This window comes from Macrobrachium rosenbergii, chromosome 8 (assembly GCF_040412425.1).
Source record: "Macrobrachium rosenbergii isolate ZJJX-2024 chromosome 8, ASM4041242v1, whole genome shotgun sequence".
In the NCBI taxonomy this organism is placed as follows: domain Eukaryota; kingdom Metazoa; phylum Arthropoda; class Malacostraca; order Decapoda; family Palaemonidae; genus Macrobrachium; species Macrobrachium rosenbergii.
In genome coordinates this window covers 71649150-71675034 of record NC_089748.1, presented here as the reverse complement: position 1 = coordinate 71675034, position 25885 = coordinate 71649150, and the positions used below count along the sequence as shown (strand labels likewise).

General features: G+C 41.9%; 1 protein-coding gene across 5 annotated transcripts in view; it reads left to right on the top strand.

Moving 5' to 3' along the window:
* The first annotated feature begins 10860 nt into the window (after window positions 1-10860).
* The window catches only part of LOC136840977 (uncharacterized), a 263752-nt gene continuing 248727 nt past the window's right edge, over window positions 10861-25885 (top strand). For all 5 annotated transcript variants that reach the window (XM_067107982.1, XM_067107981.1, XM_067107980.1 and 2 more), the window contains exon 1: window positions 10861-11015. In XM_067107982.1, the coding sequence (XP_066964083.1) occupies window positions 10993-11015 (23 nt within the window). In that variant the 5' untranslated portion in view covers window positions 10861-10992. The remainder of the gene's footprint in view (window positions 11016-25885) is intronic.

The following is a 25885-nucleotide window of genomic DNA, read 5'->3' as shown; positions in this document are numbered from 1 at the left end:
TTTACAAGTCTATACCATGTCATTGCCTCAAAATATAAGAAATTGATGTGTAGGTCCATGCCATGTCATTGCTTCAGAATACAAGAAATTGACGTGTAGGTCTATGCAATGTCATTGCCTCAGAATAGAAGAAATTGATATATAGGTCTATGCCCTGTCATTGCCTCAGAATACAAGAAATTGACGTGTAGGTCTGTAAAGTCACCACACCGGCGCCAGGATAGTGTTTCGGCGGCGCCATTAATTAAGTCTCCGCTGAGCTTGTTTTCTTTGGTGACTTCCCATTTTCTTCAAGCTCACTTAGTCACGCCTAAAACGTGCCAGGTCACACATTTTAATCATTTTTACTTTATGCGATTTATACAAATGTCACACATTGTGTATCACATGTTTCTTCATTCACAGGCATCAAGACTGTATCCATATTGTAGCTCTGTATGTTTTGTATTGTAATTTGTACTGTTCACTGTATATTATTGTTTATTGTTTCGACCTCAGGTCACAGTCAATTCCATTGTCTCTCGCGGGTCGGCGTCAGTCGGCCGCTATATAAGCTGCCTGGATCTGTAATAAAGTAGCAGTAACTTTTACCTGCTCGTTTCTTTGACACCTTACAGTGGTGACCCCTGGAGTATCCCGGAGCCATTAGCGGACTCACACGGCGACTTAGTCTTGGCTCCAGGATTTCTCCAAAACGCTCTTAGCGGCCTAAACACGGCGCTGTAACCAGCGTTTGAGCGTGCTGACTCTCGTCGGCGCACCCCACCAGCCGCCACTAGCGAACACACGGCGCATTTAAAGTGCGCACTGACGCCATGAGCACCCCACTCCAGTAAGGGGTCAAAGGAGCGAGCATGGACGCGGATATCCCCTCCTTCATGCAGTTAAACGTGGACCCGCGGACTCGGAGGTTTACCTACCTCCCATCACACCCGGCCTGCCCCTGCATCGAGGCCCTCACACCCGCCCGAACACACACGGCGGGCACCAAGCGCCCTCACCGTAAAGCTGCCGCCGTTTACGCAGGGGGAACCCATCGATGTGGCGGCGGGGTGGAGAGCAACGGACGAAATCCTACAGGCCGCAGTGGCCCTTCCGGAGGCGTGTACAGAAAACTCACCGTGAAACACACACCCTCACATACAGCACCACAAAAAGTTCCTCCTCGAAGCTTGCTCCCTGCCCATCGCTGAGCGGGCCGCCCGTGCTATCGACCTTGCCATAAACCCACGCCACGACCTCAATTCAAGAGACGCGGCAGGGCATGGTCGAGATCTCCTGTCACTACCAGACTTGGGTAGCACAAAGAAGCGGCAGGAGATAAGCTTCACACGGAAATCTACCTTTGCCAACTCCTCCCGGAGGTACGCAACCAGATTGCTCACCCTACACCATGCCTGTCAGGACCTCATAGAGACGGCACAACACCTCACAGACTCCGTCAAGGCTTCACAGCGGCTAAAAACCGGCCACACAGCCGGTCAGCTCGATCCAGCCTGAAGAGGACGAGCAGCCCGTCAACGCCATCGCCAACAGATGTCCACCGAACCACAGCAGATGGAGGTCCCCGGCTTCTGTCGCTACCACAAGTGGTTCGGAAAGGACGCCAAACTGCCTGCCGCCCTGCTCGCTCGCCCGTTCAAAAACGGGGTGGCGGCCAGCAGGACAGGCCGCCATGGCAGCCGAAGAACCCAGGGCCTCAAAACAGTAGGTTTTACGTCTCAGACACCGTCTCTCCGGCAGGATGATGCTGGTCGACACAGGGGCCTTTAAATCGGTCTTTCCAGCATCCAGAGAGGACCGCAACCAGACACCAGACCCGACCGCTTCCTGACGGCCGCCAACGGAACCCCATCCTCTCCCACGGCACCAGGCTCCTGTCGATCTCCATCCTTGGCCAGAGTTACTCCTGGGACTTCATCGTCGCAGACGTAGGAACCCCACCCTGGGGGCCGATTTTCTGGCGCACTTCGGCCTGCTAGTCGACGCGGGGCGCAAGCGCCCTCGACACCGACTCCTGCCGGTCTCTCCCGTTAACGGCGGGACCCAGACCCACCATCAGCGCCGTCGCCCCACCAGTATGCACACCTACTGTCGGAGTTCCCTGAGGTATTTAAGCCCGAAGCCGCCAAGTCCCCGGGGCCCCAGCCAAGCACGGCATATACCACCATATAGTGACTAAAGGGCCCCCGACACATGCGAAGTTCCGCAGGCTTCCCCTCAGCGCCTTCAGGAGGCGAAAAAGCATTCGCAGGAGATGGAACAGATGGGCATCTGCAGGAAAGCCTCCAGTCCATGGGCCTCCCCCTCCACATGGTGCAGAAACCGGACGGCTCCTGGAGACCCTGCGGCAACTACAGGCGGCTCAACATTGCAACAGAGCCCGACCACTACCCTCTACCCAACATGCAAGACCTCACGGCCTCCTTTCACGGGCCAAAATATTCACTAAATTGGACCTTCTTAAATCTTATTTCCAGGTACCTGTTGCGCCAGAGGACATACCAAAGACAGCCATCATCACGCCTTCGGGTCCTATGTGTTCGCCTTCTCCACCTTCGGGCTGAGGAACGGGGCCACCTTCCAGCGGCTCATGGACAGCATCCTGGGGACCTAAAATTCTCACGCCTGCTACGCCGGGACGACATTCTCATATTTTCCAGGTCTCACAGCGAACACCAGAGACACATCAAAGCAGTCCTCCAGCGCTCCAAGAGAACGGCCTCGTCGTCCATTTCGACAAGTGTACCTTCAAGGCCCAGAAAGCAGAATTCCTGGGTCACGAGGTGTTCCGACAGGCGTCCGCCCTCTTACATCGAAAGTAGCAGCCGTGAGCAAGTTCCCGACACCCACCTCCATCAAGGCCGTCCAGGAGTTCCTTGGGATGGTAAACTTCTACAGGCTGTTCATCCCGGGATTGCGCACACCACGGCCCCTGACGGAAGTCCTAAAAGGCCAACCAAGTCCCTGTCTTGGGGACCCAGCCAGCAGCAGGCCTTTTCCCTGACGAAGGCCCCTCACCAAGGCAACCGCCTTGGCACACCAGGATCCTAAGGCCCCCTCCAGCTGACGACAGACGCCAGTAACGTCGCCTGCGTGCTGTTCTGGAGCAAATCATCAACGGCGCCCCCCAGCCCATCGCCTTCTTCAGCAAGAAGTTCAGTCCCGCAGAGACCCGCTACAGCACCTTCGACAGGGAACTCTGCGCGATGTACCGCGCAGTTCGGCACTTCAAGTTCCTCCTGGAGGGGATGCCCTTCACAATCTTCACAGACCACCAGCCACTGGTTCACGCCTTCACGAAGCAGGGGACGCATGGTCTTCAGACAGCAGCGCCACCTCTCAGCCATAGCCGAATTTACCTGTTCCGTCAGGTACCTCCCCGGCAAGAAAAATCGTAGCAGACGCCCTCTCCAGAGTCGAGTTGAACGCAGTGCAGCTTGGTGTAGATTACCAGGACCTTGCCAGAGAACAGGCCCTGACCCAGAAACCCCAGCATACCGCACCGCCATCACATCCTCAAGTGGCGGGGACGTGACTCGCTCGAAGGCCCCAGCCTGCTCTGTGACATCAGCACAGGTCAGCCCCGCCCTTGGTTCCAGCCTCACGCCGCCAGGTATTCGACATAATCCACGGCCTCTCACACCCCTCCGGCAGGACCACGGCCAAACTGCTTTCAAAAAGTTCGTCTGGCACGGGTGCAAAGGACGCCACGGCCTGGGCAAACAGTGCCTGCAGTGCCAGACCAGCAAGGTGGGTCGTCACACGCAGTCGGGGTAGGCGAGTTCCCACAGCCAGGCGCCGCCGGCCACATCCACATCGACGTCGTCGGGCCCCTTCCCCATCAGGCGGATCCAGGTACCTCCTGACGGTGGTAGATCGTTCGACGAGGTGGCCCGGCCACACCCATGCAAGAAGCCACCGCCAGCGCGTGTGCGAGGCCCTGCTCTCCAGTTGGGTTAGCCGCCGGCGCCCCGGACCACATCACAACCGACAGGCCCCGCTTCCTCTCCGAGTTGTGGTCTGCCCTGGCTCAACTGCTGGGAACCACGCACCACACCACCACAGCGCACAACCCAGCGGCCAACGGCTTGGTCGAACGGTTCCACAGGTCCCTAAAGTCATCCTCATGGCCCGCTGCACCGCCGGGACTGGAAACATCAGCTGCCGTGGGTCCTCCTCGGGTTGAGGACCGCCCAGAGCCGACGGCACCCCATCCGCAGCTGAACAAACCTATGGGGAACCCCTCGTGGTGCGGGAGAGCTCGTGACGGATGAACGCCACTCCCCATCACTGCAGAGGCTCCGCGACGTGGCGGCAAGTTCGCCCCTTGCAGGCGCTCATACATCTACAAAGCAACCACCTTCATGACGCCACAGCTGTCATCCGCCACCCACGTCTTCGTCAGAGTCGACGCCGTCCGTCCACCACTAACTAAGCTCTACAGGGGACCCTTCCGCGTGCTGGAACGGAACAGCAAGGCGTTCCAGTTGGCACTCCCAGGCAAGGACGACTGGGTTTCCATAGACCGGTTAAAGCCCGCCTTCCTGTCGGAGAGTCCCGGCAGCGACGCAGCACCCTTCCGCCCAACCGCACTCCAGCACGCCCTCACCCCCGCAGGCGCGCCGCCCCAGGAAGGGACCGCCCAGCCAGCAGCCTCACAGGCGGGAGGCCCTCCGTTATCTTCAAGGAGCCGCGGCACCCTTCAGCGCCCCAGCAGATACAGGGATTAGTCAGACGCGTCCCTCGTCTTGGGGAGTATCTGTAAAGTCACCACATCGGCGCCAGGATAGTGTTTCGGCGGCGCCATTAATTAAGTCTCCGCTGAGCTTGTTTTCTTTGGTGAATTCCCATTTTCTTCAAGCTCAATTAGTCACGCCTAAAACGTGCCAGGTCACGCATTTTAATCATTTTTACTTTATGCGTATTTATACAAATGTCACACATTGTGTATCACATGTTTCTTCATTCACAGGCATCAAGACTGTATCCATATTGTAGCTCTGTATGTTTTGTATTGTAATTTGTACTCGTTCACTGTATATTATTGTTTATTGTTTCGACCTCAGGTCACAGTCAATTCCATTGTCTCTCGCGGGCCGGCGTCAGTCGGCCGCTATATAAGCTGCCTGGATCTGTAATAAAGTAGCAGTAACTTTTACCTGCTCGTTTCTTTGACACCTTACAGGTCTATGCCTTGTCATTGCCCCAGAATATAAGAATTTAACGTGTAGGTCCATGCCCTGTCATTACCTCAGAATACAAGAAATTTACCTGTAGGTCTATGCTCTGTAATTGCCTCAGAATATAAGAAATTGATGTGTAGGTCAATGCCCTGTCATTGCCTCAGAAAATAAGAAATTAATGTGTAGGTCTATGCACTGTCATTGCCTCAGAATATAAGAAATTGATGCTTAGGTCTATGCACTGTCATTGCCTCAGAATATAAGAAACTGACGTGTAGGTCTATGCCCTGTCATTGCCTCAGAATATAAGAAATTGATGTGTAGGTCTATGCACTGTCATTGCCTCAGAATATAAGAAATTGACGTGTAGGTCTATGTCCTGTCATTACCTCTGAATATAAGAAATTGACATGTAGGCCTATGCCCTGTCATTGCCTCAGAATAAAAGAAATTGACTTGCAGGTCTATGCCCTCTGTCATTGCCTCAGAATATAAGAAATTGATGTGTAGTCCCATGCCCTGTCATTGCCTCAGAATATAAAAAATTTATCTGTAGGTCTATGCCCTGTCTGTAGAGTTTTACATAAAAAAAAGTAATCCTTTGTTAATTCTGATTCTATTCACTGCTGTGAACGTCTTTTGTTTTTGAGTTCTCGGTTCCGGTGTTGTGTTGTCATGCGGCCCGGGTGCTGGTCCTTGGCGGCAAGTTGTTGTAACTGATTCGCAATAAACCTTGCATCCGGCCCTGTATTTAATTTAATTATGCTCGTCCTAACAAATGGCGACGAGAATCCATGCAGAGGAGCATAGGGTCTACAAGAACTTCATGTGGATGTAAGGATTTTCCAGGATTTTTGACGAGTGCAGCATAGCCTACCGGCTCTGAGGACACTTCCGTAAGGAGGCGATGGTGCGGAGGTTAGGCAGAGTTCGCTTATGTTAGGGGTGAGGATTTTCAGTTCCCCCAGCTGTACTAGTTGATGCTTCGATTTATTGTGTTTTTACCCTACCTTACCTGGCATATAGGCTGCTACCTACAGTTTTGCTTCATCTTACAGTTTTGTTCACGATGGCGACGACTACTCAGATTAAGATTGATCCTTTTAATTCTTCTCAGATAACCCTGGATCTTTGGCTTAGTTTATTAGAAGCTAATTTTAGTAATCTTGGAATTGAGGAAGATAACAAAAAGAAAAATGTTTTGCTAGTGTCGATTGGAACCGATGTTTTTAGTGTACTGGGCAATTTGTGTGCTCCTGATTTACCCCATACAAAGACTTACGATGACCTTGTAGCTGTATTGAAATCACATTACATTGTGAAACCTTCTTATCATCGTAGCCTAATAGCTTTTCAACAAAGAAAAAAGGAGGGATGAGACAGTGAATAGTTTGTATGATCTGACCTCAAGGCTTTAGCAAAAGATTGCAATTTTGGTAATCACTTCAATTCAAGAGTCAGAGATCAGTTGTTTATGGCAGTGGACAATGAAGTATATTTTCCCAATTTAGTTGCTTTGAATATTGATCTCCAAGTGCAGTTTTAGAAAGAATTTTGAACATGAAAAAGCTTTTGTGGGTGAGAGGAACGAATCACAGCCACAGGTTAGTTCAGTGAGAAAAGAAAAGTCATCTTGTAAGCATTGTGGTTTTTCTCATGAGAGTATAGACTGTTGGTTTAAAGATCTGACTTGTAACATTTGTAAAAGGAAAGGTCGTCTAAAAGGGTGTAGAGAGGCAAACAAAGATTTGTCTCTTCATAGGCCTAGTAGTGTTAAACCTAGGTATAAGGCTTCCAATAGTAGGGCTGAAGGTAAGAAGGCTGTAAAAACTATTGATGATTATGAAGACAACAGTGATGATAGATTGTTAATGGTTAAAGGAAAGATTTTTGCTCTTAATTCTGATGAATTTTATTTCAGTATTAATCAGAATTTAGTTCCATTTGAGATTGACAGTGGCGCTGCTGTGTCTACTATAACCAAAGAGTGGGTACATAGGTTATTAAAACTAAATATGGAACAATGCAATAAAAAGCTAAGAGGTTATGATAATACGAAAATTGATGTCTTGGGCAAAGTGTTAGCTCCTGTACTTTATAATAGCACAAAAGTTTCTCAGGTATTTTATGTTGTTGATTCTTGTAATACAATTTGTGTGGTAAAGATTTAATGCAGCAAGTTGGTATTTATCTGGCTGGAATAGATGAAGGTACTAGAGTAATAAAGGTTGCTAATGTGAGTGCAGAAAAGCTGCTAGATAATTACTTGGTAGATTCAAGTAAACCTATTGCTGGTGTTTTGGCTAAGATTCATTTAAAAGGTAATGCTACCCCCAAAGTTTATGAAAGCACGCACAGTTCCTTTTTATTACAAGAAAATGATTGAAGATGCCTTAGATAAGCTAGTAGCGGATGAAATGATGGACCTCATATCACATAGTGAATGGGCAGTTCCTATTGTACCTGTATTGAAAGAAAATAAGGTTGAAATGAGGATTTGTGGAGATTTTAAAATTTTGAATAAACAAATTCATTGTGACAGGTACCCGTTACCAAAGATAGAGGAACTGTTATCTGTTGTTGGTAAGGGAAAGTTTTTCCAAAATTGATTTAAAGAATGCTTATCTTCAAATACCTGTTGATGAGAAAAGTCAAGAGTACTTAGTAATTAATACTCATAAAGGATTGTTTAAATATAAGCGTTTACCTTTTGGCTTGTCCTCATCTCCTGGTATTTTCCAAAGGTTTATTTGAGGATTTGTGGAGATTTTAAAATTTTCAATAAACAAATTCATTGTGACAGTTACCCGTTACCAAAGATAGAGGAATTGTTATCTGTTGTTGGTAAGGGAAAGTTTTTATCCAAAATTGATTTAAAGAATGCTTATCTTCAAATACCTGTTGATGAGAAAAGTCAAGAGTACTTAGTAATTAATACTCACAAAGGATTGTTTAAATATAAACGTTTACCTTTTGGCTTGTCCTCATCTCCTGGTATTTTCCAAAGGTTTATTTCTCAACTGTTGACAAATGTGAAAGGTTCACCATGGGTGGGAGGAAAGATTGTGGAAGTACTTGGGTTGAGAAATTATAAGGTGGAAGTACAGAGTTTTGGTAATATTATTTGGACAAGACATGCAGATCAGATTATGCATAGATATATGGGTGACTTTAACCAATCCAATAAAGAAGTGTTATCCAATATAATTCTAAGTCATCTGTAAATTTGAGTGATTCTAGTGCTTTCAATTCAGACACTAATGTACCATGTGATAATAGTGGGGCTGAAGAACCCATAGAAGTAACTGTAAATAATGATAGTGAATGTTTAGTACAACCGCCAATGTTAAGGCGATCCAGTCGAATAAGTAAACCTCCAGATCGACTTGATTTATAAATATATACAAATATGCTGTATTTATCATGTTTTGTTTTCATATTTGTAACATAGTTTGGAAGAAGTATTGATTTATTTAATTGTCTGATGTTTTAAATTGGAATATTATTGCTTTTTTAGGGATAAGGGATGTAGAGTTTTAGATAAAAAAGGATAATCCTTTGTTAATTCTGATTCTATTCCCTGCTGTGAACGTCTTTTGTTTTTGAGTTCTCTGTTCCGGGGTTGTGTTGTGATGCTGCCGGTGTGCTGGTCCTTGGCGGCAAGTTGTTGTAACGGATTCACAATAAACCTTGTATCCGGCCCTGTATTTAATTATGCTCGTCCTAATACTGAGTGTACATACTAACATAAATTATGAAAATGTTACAGTTGCTGGATGACAATCTGTCGGATGACGGACAAAATTCTGGTGCGGACATTGACGACTGAATGCCACAACCCAAGAAGAGAAAAATTAAGTACTGTACAAATCAGATGACCTTCTGAACTCAGCTTGTAATTGTCTTCAAAAAGATGATAGCAGTGACCTAAATATTGCACAAGTTTGGGCTAGCAAAGTAACGAATCTGCCACGAGATCAGAAATTACTGGCTGAGAAATATATTAATGACATCTTATTTGAAGCAGAAATGGGGACGCTGACCAGAAATTCAGTGAAGATAAATAAATGCCGTAATGCAGACATTTTACCATCATCTCGTCCTATGTCAGCAGCAAGCACTAGCACTAGTCTTGATGATGGTGACTCAGTGAACCATTCCATGAGTTTCAACCACAAGAATATATTGATTATGTAATGTAAGACATCTTTGTCAAATAAAAAACAATATTACCATAAGCTAAAATTATAGTTACCTTGATGTAATCCTTGAGAGCAGTAATGATGGTGTAAGGACAGGATTGAGTGACATACTGGCTGGGTGGTGACTGGTTTATTGGTGGTTCCTTACTGAATGAATGTACAGAATCTTCGAAGATATTGGCTGGTGAGAGCCGCAAAGTAGCATCTACACATAGACAGGGCAAAACAGAGGTAATATTTCGGACATCTGTGTTTGTCGGCAGACAAACAGATGGCGATTGTGAGAGACATGATAAACGTATAGTGATAAAACATGTATCAATGGAAAGGCCAGGAAATTCCACATATGGCCAATTGCATGAGATTCGAGACAGATTAATGAATACAACGCAGTAGCATAAAATATGTGAAATGGCGAGACGTTTGGCGTCTTCACAAACAGAAACATACATACAGTGTGATACAGAAGATTAGGTGGAACATTATGAGTACATGATTAGAATGCTTGCATGGCAATGCAAGTAGTGGTGATTGTACATAAATCGAGACAACAATGGTTAGGGAGAAACAGACGGAAATATTGTGCGGTAGAAGTTGCATTCCTTGAGAGAGAGAAAACGGGATGCTCTTGTTTTCGTCTTGTCCCCTCCGATGGATGACGAACACGCACGTGCTCGAAAGAGACCGCGATCGGTGCGACGCGTCTCTTACAATGGCTTCACAGGTTTCCTGCACTATTCCACTGATTGTAGATTTTCCCATTACGCCGTAATAACGCAGTCGAGAAAATGATTCTCTTGTTGCTAAATAGCAGAGAGTAATGGAGAGTCTTTCATTTGCTGAGATGCTCTCCCTCATAACAGTGTCTTTTTTAGTTATGTATGGCCATACCATCTCCAAAAGGTTATTGTAGGTCTTTTCATCGATCCGGAAATAACTTTGAAAATCATTAATATCTGTTTTCTTGATTTCATTCAAAAGCGTAAAAATATTACGCTTACCAATCTAGTCTTTGACCCACTTTCTACGTTTGCGTCTTTTCTGAAGCCAAAGAGCCACGATAATTGCAATGGATGCTTTTCTCTTGTTTCTCATGTCACTTGAAAGCCATTCGACGCTGGTACACTGAATTACTGACGCCTCAATCAGTATTCAATAATGGACGTGTGTTCGATGTACTGACAGTAGTTCACACTAATAGAATATTGTCAGTATTTTTACTGACAGTAATAATGATAGTCTGTACCCCTCTTAACATTCATCTAGTAAGCTATTATAAGTTGCGGTTCCAGATTTCAGTAAATATTCCCTTCCTGACATGGTACAGATAAGGTTACATAGTCCATAAATGTAAGATTTTCATTTCTATACCAGTAATTTAAAGTAATTAATCTAATGGGTAACGTCTGAGATTCCTACTGTCAGAGGAGAAAAGTTCGAGAAGAAGAAGACTATCTGACGTCATGAAACGTCATTATGTCATTTCTTGCGAAGGTTCACTCGGTTCAAAATGATAGAAACAAGGAAAGTCTGACAAAAATTATGTGTGAAGGTGCCAGCCCCCTACATTCATCTTGAAACGTGCTCTTCGCAATCGCAGTGCTATGCAGAAAATGACAATGGCAAAGTAGGTGTTACTTGTTGCGTGTGCATCCGTTAAAAATGTATATATGAAGTTTACTGTAGTCTAGACCTGGCCTTGATAATCCTAGCCTAGTACAGATTAGGCCTAGTCTAACTTAGCCCATTGCATTCTGCACACCATTAGGGTAGGTGCAGGCCAGATTGACCGGTTTGTCTGTTTAATAATTAGGCCCAATGAGGCTTACTTTAAAACGATCATCTTCCTTAACACCATTGAACACATGAACTGGTGTGATATTTTGCTTACCTATCGGCCTGGGGTATCCTAGCTATACAGAAATTTCGTCGTACATGAAGCAACACATCTCCAGTTCAAAACATGATGGAGCTTACGTTTTGCATTTCCAGTTTGCGTAGCTCATTAATGAATATAAATCTGCGATCTACCGCAGATTTGGTAATTCTGAGAATTGGCTCCGCTCCTCTTATTACCTTGGAAAATGGTTTTTTGGTATTATTTCACTTATGGACATTAATTGCTTTCAACATAAAATATAGGTTTTTCTGTTGTATTATGATGTGATTTACATGATTTTGAGGTTTATTTCATCGCAAATGAATACTTATCCTTTCGGTAAATGATATATTGTATACAAAATTAATAAAATTACGACTTGTCAGAATACTGCATCTTCGGCAAAACTGTAATCAGTAAACACAGTTTTGCCGTATTAGCTATGGCAAAACTCATTTTTTAATTTTGACATATGGCAGTTTTGCCGTATTAGCTATGGAGAGGCGGGGTGCAGTATTCTGACAAGTCGTAATTTTATTAATTTTGTATACAGTATATCATTTGCCGGGGAAGGATAAGTATTCATTTGCGATGGAAATAAACCTCAAAATCATTCAAATCACATCATAATACAACAGAAAAACCTATATTTTATGTTGAAAGCAATTAATGTCCATAAGTGAAATAATACCGGTTTTTTCTACACTTTTAGGGCTTCTGATGGTAGATCTAAGTAGTAGCTCCGCGGCAGCGGTTTCCTTCTAACTTGACTTTTTCTACAGTTTTTTGGTTGGTAATTATGGAATTACCTTCAACTTTTGTCACACGAATGTAATTGACCTGTAATTAACCCCTGGAGTCCATCCAACTAGGGGTTTCCATACGCGATCTTCACAAGACAGCACGGCTACGTCTGTTTGGAACGGTTCATACTCCATCCGTCAAGTGCAATAACTTGTCAATGTATGGGTGACCCCCCCCCTCCCCGGGCCATTACTAAACACGGCGAAGGGACATTCCATTTGGCCGACAACAAACAAATGCACTGCCAGTATCAGAAGGGTAGTTCACTGTCTCGTTTTTGCCAGAGATCTCTAGTAGGCCTAACTGGGTTAGACCTAAATGGAATTTTAAAATGTGTGTTCATACTGCTGCAGTAATCATTTGGACATTGTTAAGCCTTTAATGCAATACGTTTGTTTGGTATAATGAATCTTTTCATTCAGATGAAAAAATTTTTGTTCCAACACAATATACAAACCCTCGGTCCTTTGCATTAGGGATTACTTTCAGGGGTAGGCTGGAAACGGCCGTTGAACCTCAAACAAGGTGGTTAGGCAGTTAACTACTGTCCGGGAGGCGGGAGTACTGCCTGCCCGGATGTAGACATTCCAATTTGCTTTCAGCTGTCGTAGAATGCGAACGTTGTTCTTCACTCTCTGCCTGACTGCTCGTTTTTCTCCTTTTTGGTGGGAAATTTCTTTGATTTTTCTTTGCAAGCATGAATGTTGATAAGCCTTCTAAGCCTTCCTATCCCCAATGTGTGTGTCCTGGCAAGAAATGTAACTCCTTTAGATCTAGCGTCGACACGGACCCACACGCTCTCTGCCCATCTTGCAGGGGGCATGTGTGTTCACACAACGCTCCTTGTAGTGAATGTCGCTCTTGGTCTCCTGAGCAATGGAGGAAGTTTGAGGGGAGGAGATGCTACCGCCATAAGCTAGCCAAGGAATCGTCCTAGGGAAACGCCCCCGACAACTCCGATGGTGACTAATGTGTCGGGTTCGTTTCTCCCTCTGCGAACTTCCCCTGCTTGCTCCCTCTCCGTCTGGTGAGGACTCCTCCTCCCCTTCATCATTCGTTTAATCTGGTGGGGAAGCGGTTGACCGGGACATCCTCTCAGGGGTCTCTTCTTGTTCTGGAGGGGAATTTTTTCCTCCAGAGCGAGTGGAGATTTCCCAGCCTAACCCGACTTTTTCTTCAGGTTTTGGGTTGGATAGCCAGGCATCAGACTTATCATTGACCTGGCTACACCTGGGCCTACCTGGCGTTCCGTCACTTGAGGGTCTGGTATTACATCTTTCCGGCGCGCCATTGACGACACACACGGCAACAACACTCACCACCACCACGGTCACCATGTCAGCATTTGCCAAGCTACCCGTGTCAGCGGCTTCGCACATGGATACCCAGTTTTCGGCTGTCCCTGCCGTACACCACGCAGTACCGCTGCCTCCTGGGTTCCTGGCCCCGTTCTCACGACCGGGCCCCTCCTTCATGGTGACTTCTTCTTTGCCATACGTGACTGTTCCTGCCCCTGTTGCTGACCCTGGCCCGATCATGACAGTGATTCCAGCTCCTCACTTTCCTGTCCAGCCCGGCACATCATCTGTCTCTCTCCCCATACCTTCGACCCTGGCTCGCCCCGGCCTGGCTGCCTGCGCACCACCTGTGCCTGCATTCCCGGCCCCACCTCCTTATGTTCCTGGCTGCCACACGGCTGCTCCTTCCCAGGTAACTGCTGGCCCGAGCACCGCATACTCTGCCTGGGATGCGCCTTCTGCTGTGGCCCCCCTGGCAGCTCCTGCTTCATTGGCTGCACCTGCATGGTTTGGGGACTTGACTCCGATCCTGAAGAAGATGGCGAAGAAGAAGAAGAGATCCAGGAAGGTGTTGTCGTCTTCGTCATCGTCTTCGTCTGCTGCCTCTTCTTCTTCTCCTTCCGAGGCTTCGCGGCCGAAGAAGAAGTCTGCCTCTCCCCCTCCTAAGAAGTCTTGCACCGAGACTTCTAAGGGACTGCCTCCTTCCACAGGGAAGGCAGTGAGTGGGATCTCTCGCTGGCTCTTCCCGATCCACGGATCAGGGAACCGCTGCTCTGACCCTCGGGTCAGTCGCACCGGGAGCCAAGGGCGTGCAGACCAAGGGCCGCACCCCCCTGCTGTGCCTAAGAAATCTGCGCCTAAGGCCAGCGAGTCGTATCGGACACTCGATCGCGAGTTGCTCTGAGTACCCGGGTCTCCAAGGAGACCCGGGTACCCCAGGCTGATACGGGAGAAACTTCTCGCCGTACAGACCCAGGCGTGGGGCGAGAGAAAGAGTCCGGGCATGCAGGTGCCTCGACTCTTCCTGCTGGTACTTCTGGGAATGCCAAGTCAGGTTCCCGGGATAGTGCTTTGGTCCTCCGGGACCAAACATCAGGAGAAGCAGAGGAGAGGTCCCCTGCTCAGTCTTCCCGAGAGGCTACGGTCTTGAAGAAGACTGGGGCGTGTCTAGAGGACAGCACAAGCTCGCGCCAGCCAGACGCGCGCTTGACTCCTCCCAGTCCCCGGCCACGTCCGTGCAGCCAGCCTGGCTCGGGGGAAGCAAGCACACGGCTTGGCTCACGCGAGCCGCTCCGCTCTCCTCGGGAGACTGCTTCGCCTAGGCGAAAGCACTCTTCTCGACCCGGGCTGCCGTCACCACCGCAGGTTGGTGACCGCTCCCGGCCCACTGCCCCTGTTGGTTCTGCCAGCAAGCCCAGTGGGAGCGCCAGATCCTCCTCGCCTGTCCCCTCTACCTCTTCGGTTCCTTCCAAGGGGCGCGAGTTGGACAGGTGGAATTCTGTCGAGTTTTCTCCCAGAGTTCCACCTCGGGGGCGTATGAACCTGGCTCGGTCCTTGGCTCGACCAGGTCTTATGCCCGCTTGGTACAGGAAGGATCACGGGGGTCTGCCAAGGTTCTCCCTCCTGCAGGGAGAGTAGATCGGGAGGACCGCACTCTGGAGGGACTCGAGGGTCCTCTTCCCCAGGATGCGAACACCCCCGAGATACTGAAGACTTTTGCAGAGGTTTTTGCGCTGATTCATCAGCACAATGACCTCGGGGAAGGGACCACGGCCTCAACTGTGGATCGTCCATCGCGCCTCGAATCCTTTTGGGGACCCAAGAAGGAACCCAAGGCTTCGGTGGGGCTGCCTTGGTCCACGCTTGCCGAAGGGGTCCTCGACCAGGTGAATAGTCTTGTGTCTGGGCAAGACAGCTTGGATAAGCTTCTTCCTCCCCCCCTCTGCCTCGCCAGAAGCGCTTCTACACTCCAGCTGAAGGGGCGTTGCCGACTAAACAGGTTGACCCAGACCTGACACGTCTGGATCCTGGTCTGACGTTGCAGGATAAATAACAAAATGCAGAACAAGAAATTAGATAAGATTGTATTTTCTGTTTTTGGATGCTGTGGTCTGAAAGCAACCATTACAGTCTGGAATGCTCAGCCAATGTAAAAAAAGGTAAACTTGGCTGCAGACAGTAATAACTCCCAAAGGTAGTCTAATAAAATCTAAGTCAAAATTCTGTATTCCATTAAAAATGGTTATTACATACATTTCAGTGTAACATATATATGTAATTGCTCATTGTAGGGAATGATAAAAGTAATGGAGAAATTGAAATAAAGTAGGTCAGCATAGATATGCCAAATACTAGTAATACTGTATATAATAGGCTTGATTGTTAATTTTATTGTCAAATGCATGGATCATACATACAGTGAACCCCCCGTATTCGAGGGGGATGTGTCCCACACACCCCCGCGAATAGGTCAAATCTGCGAATGCTTAAAACCCCTCTAAAAACACTTAGAACTGCCCATTTTGATAGCTTAAACCAAGAAAAATCCTGTAAAAATGCTTATACCTGAGTATTTTAATAGTTTTGTCACAAAAAGTGCATTTATTCATGAAAATTATATGAAAATACAGTAATCATGTGAATATTTCTCATTGAAAAATACCGCGAATGGGCCAATTTTCCGCGAAAAATGGCTAGATATGTTCCACAGAGAAACCCGCGAATGCGTGAGTCTGCGAACCATGAGAACGCGAATACGGGTGGTGTACTGTATATCTCCTTAATTAGCATGGGATTAAGCAAAGATGAGAAAGAACATAGCTAAATGGAGATTGTATGAATTAATTTATTGACCACTTGTATATTATTATTATTTTATATATACAGTATATATATATATATATATATATATATATATATATATATATATATATATTGTAATGTTTTTTATTATTCTTTCTTTTTACGTCCTTCGTTATATGTTTGCATAGATTTTAGTCTTTCTCTTCTTACCTTGGTTTCTTCGAGGTGTCCTTCAGATGCAAGTCATGGATGATGTGCTATCTTTGTATATTTATTCCTTTTAAATATTGATATCTCTCAGAAAGGCGTATAGAGGCTAGATCGGGTAATTTCTTCACTTTAATTCGTACTTAATATTATAAAGATCAGTACAAAAATTAACAAGTTACAATGATAGAAACGAATCACTCTTGAATCAGTCTATATGGGGAACACGAGGCGATTGGGAGAAGTACTCTCCCTTGAAGGACACAGTTCTGACTCTCTTCTCCTCGTCGGTCTCTCACTTTCGTTGAACCTCAGGAAACTTGCTATCTGTAAATCTCCACCTCCTTCTAGCCTTATTGGAAGGATTAATCAGCAAGGCCTCCCCTTCAAGTAGCTGATTGGAAGGACTGTAGTGGGTGTGATTCAAATCTCTCCTTAGAGGACTTGATAGGAGGTGATCTTAGGAGGGTGTGGAAAGACCCTCCCACACATAATTGATTGGAGGTTGAAGAAGTATATCACTTGGGTCAACCCCCAAATTCCTGGAACTTCCACGAAAACACCTTCCGGAGAAGGCGGGCTATAGAATCAGCTGTTGTAAGCATTTAGACTGTGCTGACTCATGTTTTGCTTGGCTTCAATCGCGAGGCCATTATTTCCCCATTTTTACGACTGTTTTATGGCTTAAACACGATATACTGCAATGTAAACATCTCGCGTATTGATAACACGACACAACAGCATTTGGCCGTTATCACTGTGTTCTTTGCCTCTCTCTTTACTCTTATTCTCTCTCCTTCTCTCCTAACTTTTTCTCTTTCTATCTCTCTCTCTCTCTCTTTTCTATTTAATTTCCCTATCTATTCTACACCACAACATCACTCGGTCACGCTACCTCACACTGCCCTCAGTGTGACAAAAAAAGATTTATATTTCAATGGATGATTGCAAAATCACAAATAAAATAAAGCATTTATATGATTGCCCATCAAGTCAATTCTCAAAAAATATTTAAATTGCACAAACTGTGTCAATGCACTAATGCAAAAAAATCAATTAAGAATATATGGTAGAAAATTCACATATATTATATCATGAATCAAAAGAGATACATATACATACATATATATATATATATATACATAATGAATTGTTATACTTAAAAAATGGTTAATTGTTTTAACACACAATGCAAACAACAATACATAAAGAATTCAGCAGCAAATTATGTGTATAAGATCATTTTACTCTTCATTGGTTCTCTTTATTTCTGTTATAATCTGCTCTACATTTGAAATTACCACACGTTTGACCAAAATTGCAAACACTATTATTACAATAATGATCATGACCAAATTGAACAGAGACAGAATTGGTGAAACATTTTCTTTGTAATAGAAAAATTCATCTACTAAAGCCAACTCATTTATTTGTTTTAACTCTAACTGAGACAGTTTAAATTCTTTAACTTCACTAGAGTAGTTCATGTAGGGCTTATTTTTATGGATTGTGATTTCTGTGAAGACATGAGGTTCATAATATAATTTATTAGGAATAACTAACTTGCAAGTCTTATCAAAAGCATGGACATTATTGAAATTAATTTCAGTACTTACATTATGGCAATTAATAGTTGCTGTTACTGAACTTGGTGAAACACAAAAACTGACTGTTCTACTATAATGGAAACAAAATCATGTTTGGATAATTGTGTACACAGTACTGTCTCTTGATTCTTGTTTTCAATTATTTCTTGAACACAAGGATAGGCATTAGTAGTTTCATACAGGTTGTCAAGGTTGCAAATATACTCTTTATCTTTCAAAGTATACAATCTCTCAATTGAGCATCAGTAATAAATGACATCATTAGTCCATGTTCTTCTAATGCAAAATTGATATGGTTGACATTTGAGATAATTACGTTTCCTTTATCAACATGGGAAAGGATGTATGGACATCAGTACATCTGCCTCTTTTTGATTAAAAGGTAGAATTAGAAGGATCTTATTCTTAACTACCTTGGTGGTTATCAAATTATAATAGACCATTATATCCTTTACCATAGGGTATAATGTCCTTCTACCAAAAAAATCACTAATTATGCCTCTAATTCTCTTGGGTTTATTAATGTTGGACTTAATATTCCTTTATAGGCTAACAAAATGGCATTTAATAGATCTTTATGGTCTTGCAATACAATTCTAACATTGTTCATAAATGTACTTGAATGTTGTTCATCTGTTATTATCTTAATCTCTTTGGTAATGTTTGTGTTCACTTGATTAATAAATTCCTTTATTTTTTCAATTCATTACTGTTTAAGGTTTGATAGCTTATAATCTTATTTAACACAATGCCTCTTGTTGCTGCCCATTTCTCCAGTTTGTCTATACGGGCACTTTCTTTTTCTACATTAGAGTCTGTCGTGACTCCAAATAATTGATTAAGTGCTGTTCCTATAAAAGGTAAGAGGATCGTTTGGATCTTGTATTTAACACACTTCCTATGTCATTATCTAGTTTTCCAACAATGGTAAAACACTGTTATTTTCACTTTTCCTAATTAATGATTTTAATTCCCTTTGGACATCTTTCAATGTCATTTCATTGATAAGCACTGATGTAATGTCAATACTCACTATGCCCAAGTCCTTTATTAATTTCACAGATCCCTTTTTCTCTAGTAGTGCACCCTTCCGGATCACCACCTCAGATGACACATAAAGCAGTGTTATGATAACCAAGAAGAACCGCATGTTTGTATCTGTAAGAATAAGCCTTATCAGATATTCTGTATACGTGAGGTATTTTAATGCCTACACATTGTTTATATCTAATAGTTCAACACTTTACATAAATTTATCTTTTTCTTAAATTGTATTTGTTATTTATTGGTTCCTGTTCAACTTCTTTCAATAATTCAACTATTCTCTTATTGGACCAAAGTCTGTTTTTATTACCTTTACATGATTGGTATGAACAATTCTTTCCTTGAGATCACTCTCACTTATGATCTTTAGCTTATTTAACTTCAACACTTCTAATACCCTATAAGGACCTTGGAACTTTGCGGATACTTTTACATTAGGACCTTCTGGAACATGATTCTGAACATATACCTGAGCACCTACTACAATTTTGGTTTAGCTGTATTTTTGTCATAGTACTTTGCTTGGACACTCTGAGCTTCTTAAGTCTAGTCCTCGTTTGTTTGATCGTTTTCATATATGCGTCTAGTTTTCCAGGCAATATAGTCATCACGTAGTTATAAGTATGTCGGGGTGGTGTTGCATCATCTAGTAACGTATTTGGTAGTCTCTTCTGTATCCAGTATAACAAGTAGTGTGGGTGATTCTCCTACTGTCTCATTTACAGTATTGTTTATAGTAAACTGTACGTCTTCCAAAGCTAAATCAGTCTTCTGTATTAGGTTTAACTAAAGTTTTCAGGATATCCTTTATCTTACGATTCGTTCTTTCTACTGCTCCATTTGAACTTGGTTTATATGCTGTGATTTGACATTTATTTATCTCATAAAATTCACATAATTTTCTTAAAAGTTCACTAGTAAATTCTGCTGCGTTATCAGAAAGAAGAACTTGGGGACATGAATGTCTCGTAATAATTCTAGATTTAAGAGCTTCTGCTACTGTAATTGCATCTCTATTTCTTACTGGTACAATCTCTACATATCTTGTTAGATAGTCTAAAAGACTAATATTTGTTTATTCCCCTAACAGTTGTAGGAAATGGACCTAAAAGTCCATAGATACGACCTGAAATGGATTCAACTCTGATGGGTATTTTTTTCAAGTGGAGCTTTTGGATTTACGTTACCTTTATTTCTATTACAAACTACACAATTTTGTACAAAGTTCTTGGCATCCTCACTACAATGGGGCCAAAAATAGTTTCTGGTTGGGATTCTAGTTGTCTTTTTGATTCCTGGATGTCCTGCTAACTTGTATGGAGTGTGTTAGTTCTAAAACTTCTCTGATTAGTGTTTTGGGATGTATAGTCGAGAATAACCATTCTTCTCTGTTGGTCTTTTATACAATAATCCATTGATTAAAACAAAATCAAGTTTTAAAGATTCATCTGTCATTAGTTGTCCTATTATATGCCTGATTTCTGTATCCATTCCTTACTGTATTTGTACTCTTTCCAAATCTAAATCTACCACTTGACAGCTAAAACAAAAAGTATTAGTGGTAATACATTTCTCTGTTTCTTCTTGGGCTCTGGATAATGCATCTGCTAGTGTATTAAATTTTCCTGGGATATATCTGAATTCTGGTGCAAATTCTAACACACTAATGAACCATCTATTGAACTTCATGTTATTTGTAAAAGTTCTCTTCTTAAACAAATCACAAATTGGTTTGTGATCAGTAAGTACATTGACTTTATGTCCTAAAATTATGTGTCTAAATTTCCTTAGACCCCAGTATAATGCTAAACACTCTCTTTCTATTGTGCTATAATTTTTTCTCTGCAGCATTCAAAACTCTCTGGCATAATATACTGCTCTCATTCTTGTTTTGTCCTTTTGTAATAATACAGCCCTAGCCCGGTACTTGATGCATCACAGGCTAAGTAAAAGTCCTTCGAGAAATCTGGGTAGACTAGTAGGATTCCTGGTCATTTTACTCTTTAGTGTTTGGAAAGCTGTCTCTTGTTCTTTATTCCATTCATATTTGACATCTTTCTTTGTTAATTCTGTTAATGGTTTGGCTATTGTAGCAAAGCCTTTAATGAAAGGTCTATAGTAGCCTACCATTCCTAGGAATCTTCTCAATGCTTTCAAATTGGTAGGAGCTGGATATTCAACTATTGCTTTATCTTGCCTGCTTGCATTCGCAGACCATCTTCACTAATTACATGTCCTAAGTATTCCAAGGATTTCATTAAGAATTGACATTTCTTTAATTTGATTTTTAATCCTGCTCTTCTTAATCTTTCCAAGACTATTTCTAATGTTTTGAGTGGTGACTTTCTAAATCTTTGCTAAAAATGATAACATCATCTAAAGTAAACTGCAACATTTTCTATATCCCTAATATTTGAAGCATTAATCTAACAAACGTTAAAGGAATAGAAGTGAGTCCAAATGGCATGACTTCAAATTGCAAGTGTTCCTTGTGTGCTGAAGGCTGTGAATGGTTTCGACTCTTCGTCTAAAGGTACTTGCCAGTATCCACTAAGTAAATCTAAAGATGAAAATATCCTTGCACCTCCTAACTGAGCTAACATATCTTGAATCACTGGCATTGGCATTCTATCGGGAATGGTGTTGGAATTTAACTTTCTATAGTCTATCACAAGTCTCCAATTTCCATCTTTCTTTGGAACAAGTAGTAATGGAGAATTATATGGAGATTTAGAAGGAATGACTACCCCATCTTTCTTCATTTCTTCTATCAAATTATCAACTATGGGTCTTTGGCTTATTGGTAATCTGTAATTAGGAATAAAGAATGGTTTTGTTCCATCATCTAATACAATTTTATGCCTTAGGACATTTGTTCTACCTAATTTATCTCCTTCTATTGCTATTACATCTCTGTATTTTTCTAATACTTGAATTAATCTATCTTTGTTTTCTGGAAAATCTGTTTTATTCACTTCTTTGCTTAATTCAGATGTTTGACCAGTTACAGAGAAAAATGCTTCTTCTTCTAATGTTAGTAATGGATTGTTAATAGGTATTCCTTTACAAAAGATAATGCCTGCATAAAGTGTTAGTTTGTTATCTGAGTAGTTCTGGACATAAACTTCACAAGTATCACCCTTCATGTGGACTAAAGAATTATCCATTCTGACAAATTCTGGTAACTCTTCATTTAGTAAAAGAACATCTTTAACTCTATCTCTTCCTTTCCTTAGATGTATTTTTGTTAAACACTTTGGATGCAAAATTACCTGTCTGTTTAGTATTAATTGTACTTTATTATCATCAGCAGTGCTTACACAACATACTTCCTCATCTTTTGTTTCTGCAAAGTAACAATGTTCTGCATCTATACTAGTTTCTTCAGTTACTGCTATTATATCTTTTATATCTACTTTATTTATTTTGTTTAACAACAGTACCTCATTTACTAATTTCCCTTCATTATCATAGCTGATTGCTACATTGCTATAATGTTCTGTATTTATCTCTGCATAATTATCCTCATAAATGTCTTGTTCCTTGTCATATTCAGAACACTGGAGATCACCTTTATTTATTTCTGGGTCACTTCTTTTGTTGGAGGGTATAATTTCTGGATGCACATCTTAACTTTCTAGTCTGTAATTGTGGAAATTCCTCCTTTCCGTTACCATTGATTTTAATTTGATTGTTCTCTTGATGATAGGTTATTTTCTGTATGTCTTTGTCGCTTGTTGAAGTCGTCTCAGACAAATTGATCAGATTTGGGTGAAACTTTTCTTCTTCAAGCGTAAAGCATACGCTCTTTATTATCTTGTGTAACATTAATTCTTCCTTCTCGGCAATTCAGTATAATTCCACATTTTCTTCATTAATTTATATGAGAACAACACCTGTGTGGGAAAGAACCTGTCTTCTAGAACTATAAAACTTTCAACAGTTTTATGTGACGAAAGGTCTATTTCTAAGTTCACATTGCCTAAACTTTTTATCTGTTTACCCGCTACCCCTTTTATTATCTTGCTTTGACCCTGAATTAGCGTTTCTTTAACGCTTCTAAGTAACTTGTTAATGTGTGTTTATCTATTATGCTTACAGTACTACCTGAATCCATAAGGACAGTACATAATTTATTCTGTATTGAATTTTAATGATAGGTAAATCCTTTCTGATTATTTCTTCTTCATCCATGGAAAATACGACTTCTTTACTCTGCAATATGGATAGTGCGGATGAACCTTCACTTCTCCTATTTGCCAATTCTTCTCTTAATTTATCTTCTTGAAGGGACTTTCTTGTGTATTCTGTGTAGGGATAAATTGTCATTGATTTGAAGACTTATTTGATGTTGAGTGTTACTACTTAATTCAACTATTTCTTTATTTCCTTCTTGTGTTTTAAACCAGCAATTCTTTTGTTAAATGTCCTATTTTCTTACAAACCGTGCAGATTCTAGGTTTTCTACACTCATTTGTAAAATGATTTGTATACCCGCAGTTTTCGAGGCTGTCTTAAGGTCTCGCCCCTTGAGCGGAATAGTTCACTTGGGTTGAAGTGTTTGTGTTTTGAGTTGTGACCATATCTATAAGGTTTGTGTGGTCCACTCTTTGCTAGATTGTTTCTTCCCCTTTGATCTGGATTCCATTTTCTTTTTAGTATTTTGGGCATATTTCCCTTGGAAGGTATTTGGTCTATTTCTGCTTGTCTGGAATTATCATAGAATTTATTATTCAGTTTAAAATTAGGATTATTATTTCTGACTTTCCTTTCATTTTGTGCTTCTGTTGTTCCCATGAATTCCCTTGGATAGATTTATTTCTTTCCTTTGGATTTCTTCTCTCATTGTCTTCAATGTTTGAAGGCTTGTTTTTCTGGGATCAAGTTTTATTTTTCTGAAAGCTTTCTTTTCCTCTTCTCCAAGAATATTATATATGGTTCCAAATGACACGTAATTTAATACATGCCGTAGCTCAACTAATTTCTGGGCACTAGCCCCAAACTGATCCTTGTCTCCTATAGTAATACCTGTCTTCTCTAAATCTTCGCTTATTTTCTCTATTGCATTCTCCACGCTTGCGTACAAATTAGCAATTGTTTTATATTGTGGGTTAAGAAATCTAGTTAGGTTATATAAACCGTCAGTCTGATTTACTGGTTCCCAGAGTGATAAACAAATTTCTTTTAAATTCTACATAGTTATTAAGTTTGCTAAAACTTGTGGAATTCAAAGTTTTATGTGCGTCTCCATGTTCTGAGCTGACGAGCAACAAGGCTTCATTTATCTTAGCTCTTTCATCTGTTATTCCCCTGAAATTATCCGACTATCTGCATCTGCTAGCCAATGATTTACAGTATAGGCTTGAGTCTGCTTTTGTCAGGATTGGAATCATCCACCTGTCCACAGAAGTTTAGTGGCGGTTGTTATGACGGGCCGCCTGGTTCATATTAAAAATTGTAATGTGTCACGTAGTATTATTAGTATTGTTACTATTATTATTATTGTTAGTAGTATTAGAATGATTAACACTATTTTGGTTCTGGTTATTTGTGTTATTATTGTTAGTATTTCCTGCACTACAGCGGAGTAGGAATTTAGTCTTGAAATTCGACTTCGTCTAATTGTCGACGGTCTTAAATCGTGAATGTGAATGTCTAACAGTGTTCAGTAATTCATCAAATACTCGTTGCATGTCCACGCAAAAAAAATTTTCACTCAGAGTACATCAATCAAAAAAAAAAATTTTCGTTATATTGTACCAAGATTAAAAACAATTTGTCAAATTGTCACACAAAAAAAATTAAATTCTCTATTGAGTTCAAGTGCACAATTAAAAACTTTTTCAATACTCAAAATAAATTCTTATATGAAATTGGGCATCATATCATCAAAATTCATTATAATAAGTACACAAAATTACATATATAACTTCTCAAATAATCATCACCAACCGAGTAAAAAATAGCTAATTCCCTATCTAAATTATTTTACTAAATAATTAATTTATCATAGAAGAGTAATGCTGGTATTTATGCAAAAGAATTTTATTCACTAGAGAGAGTTTTCTTAATCTTCAATCTTATAGCAAGATGCAAAAAAAATATATCTTCACTTATTTATTAAGAGAGTGGACAGTAAATTCCTTACTGTGTTGTGTTGTTGATATCGTGATATCGCTAAATGTTGTTCATTCGGCGGTGAATGTTTCGCTGTCGGATCCCTAAATCTCGTTGTTTTTCCGCTGTGGTTTTCCTTTGAATCTTGTTGAAAGTTTGTACGTTGTTTTTCTTCAATCACTCGATGCAATGTCGCTAACACTGGGCTTATTATCGCTGTCGCGGCGTCTTGCTCAATTTGTTGACGGTAACAGTTCAAATGTTTTGGCAGGGAAGCACTAAACTGTTTTTTATTCACACTCGACGTTCTTGTTGTAAGCTGCTATTCGCTGGAGTATTTTTATTTCTTCTGATATATTTTGTTAGTCGTCGTTAAAAAATCTAAGTTCGTTTTGTAGAATTTAGATTTTCACTGTAACTTAAATAATTGCACTGATAATTTCATTAATGTTCCGTTTGTTTTCGTCCTTCTGGATCCACTTTAGCTGCCACCAATTGTAATGGTTTTTTTTTATTATTTCTTTTTACGTCCTTCGTTATATGTTTGCATAGATTCTCAGAAAGGCGTATAGAGACGAGATCGGTAATTTCTTCACTTTAATTCGTACTTAATATTATAAAGATCAGTACAAAATTAACAAGTTACAATGATAGAAACGAATCACTCTTGAATCAGTCTATATGGGGAACAGGCGATTGGGAGAAGTACTCTCCCTTGAAGGACACAGTTCTGACTCTC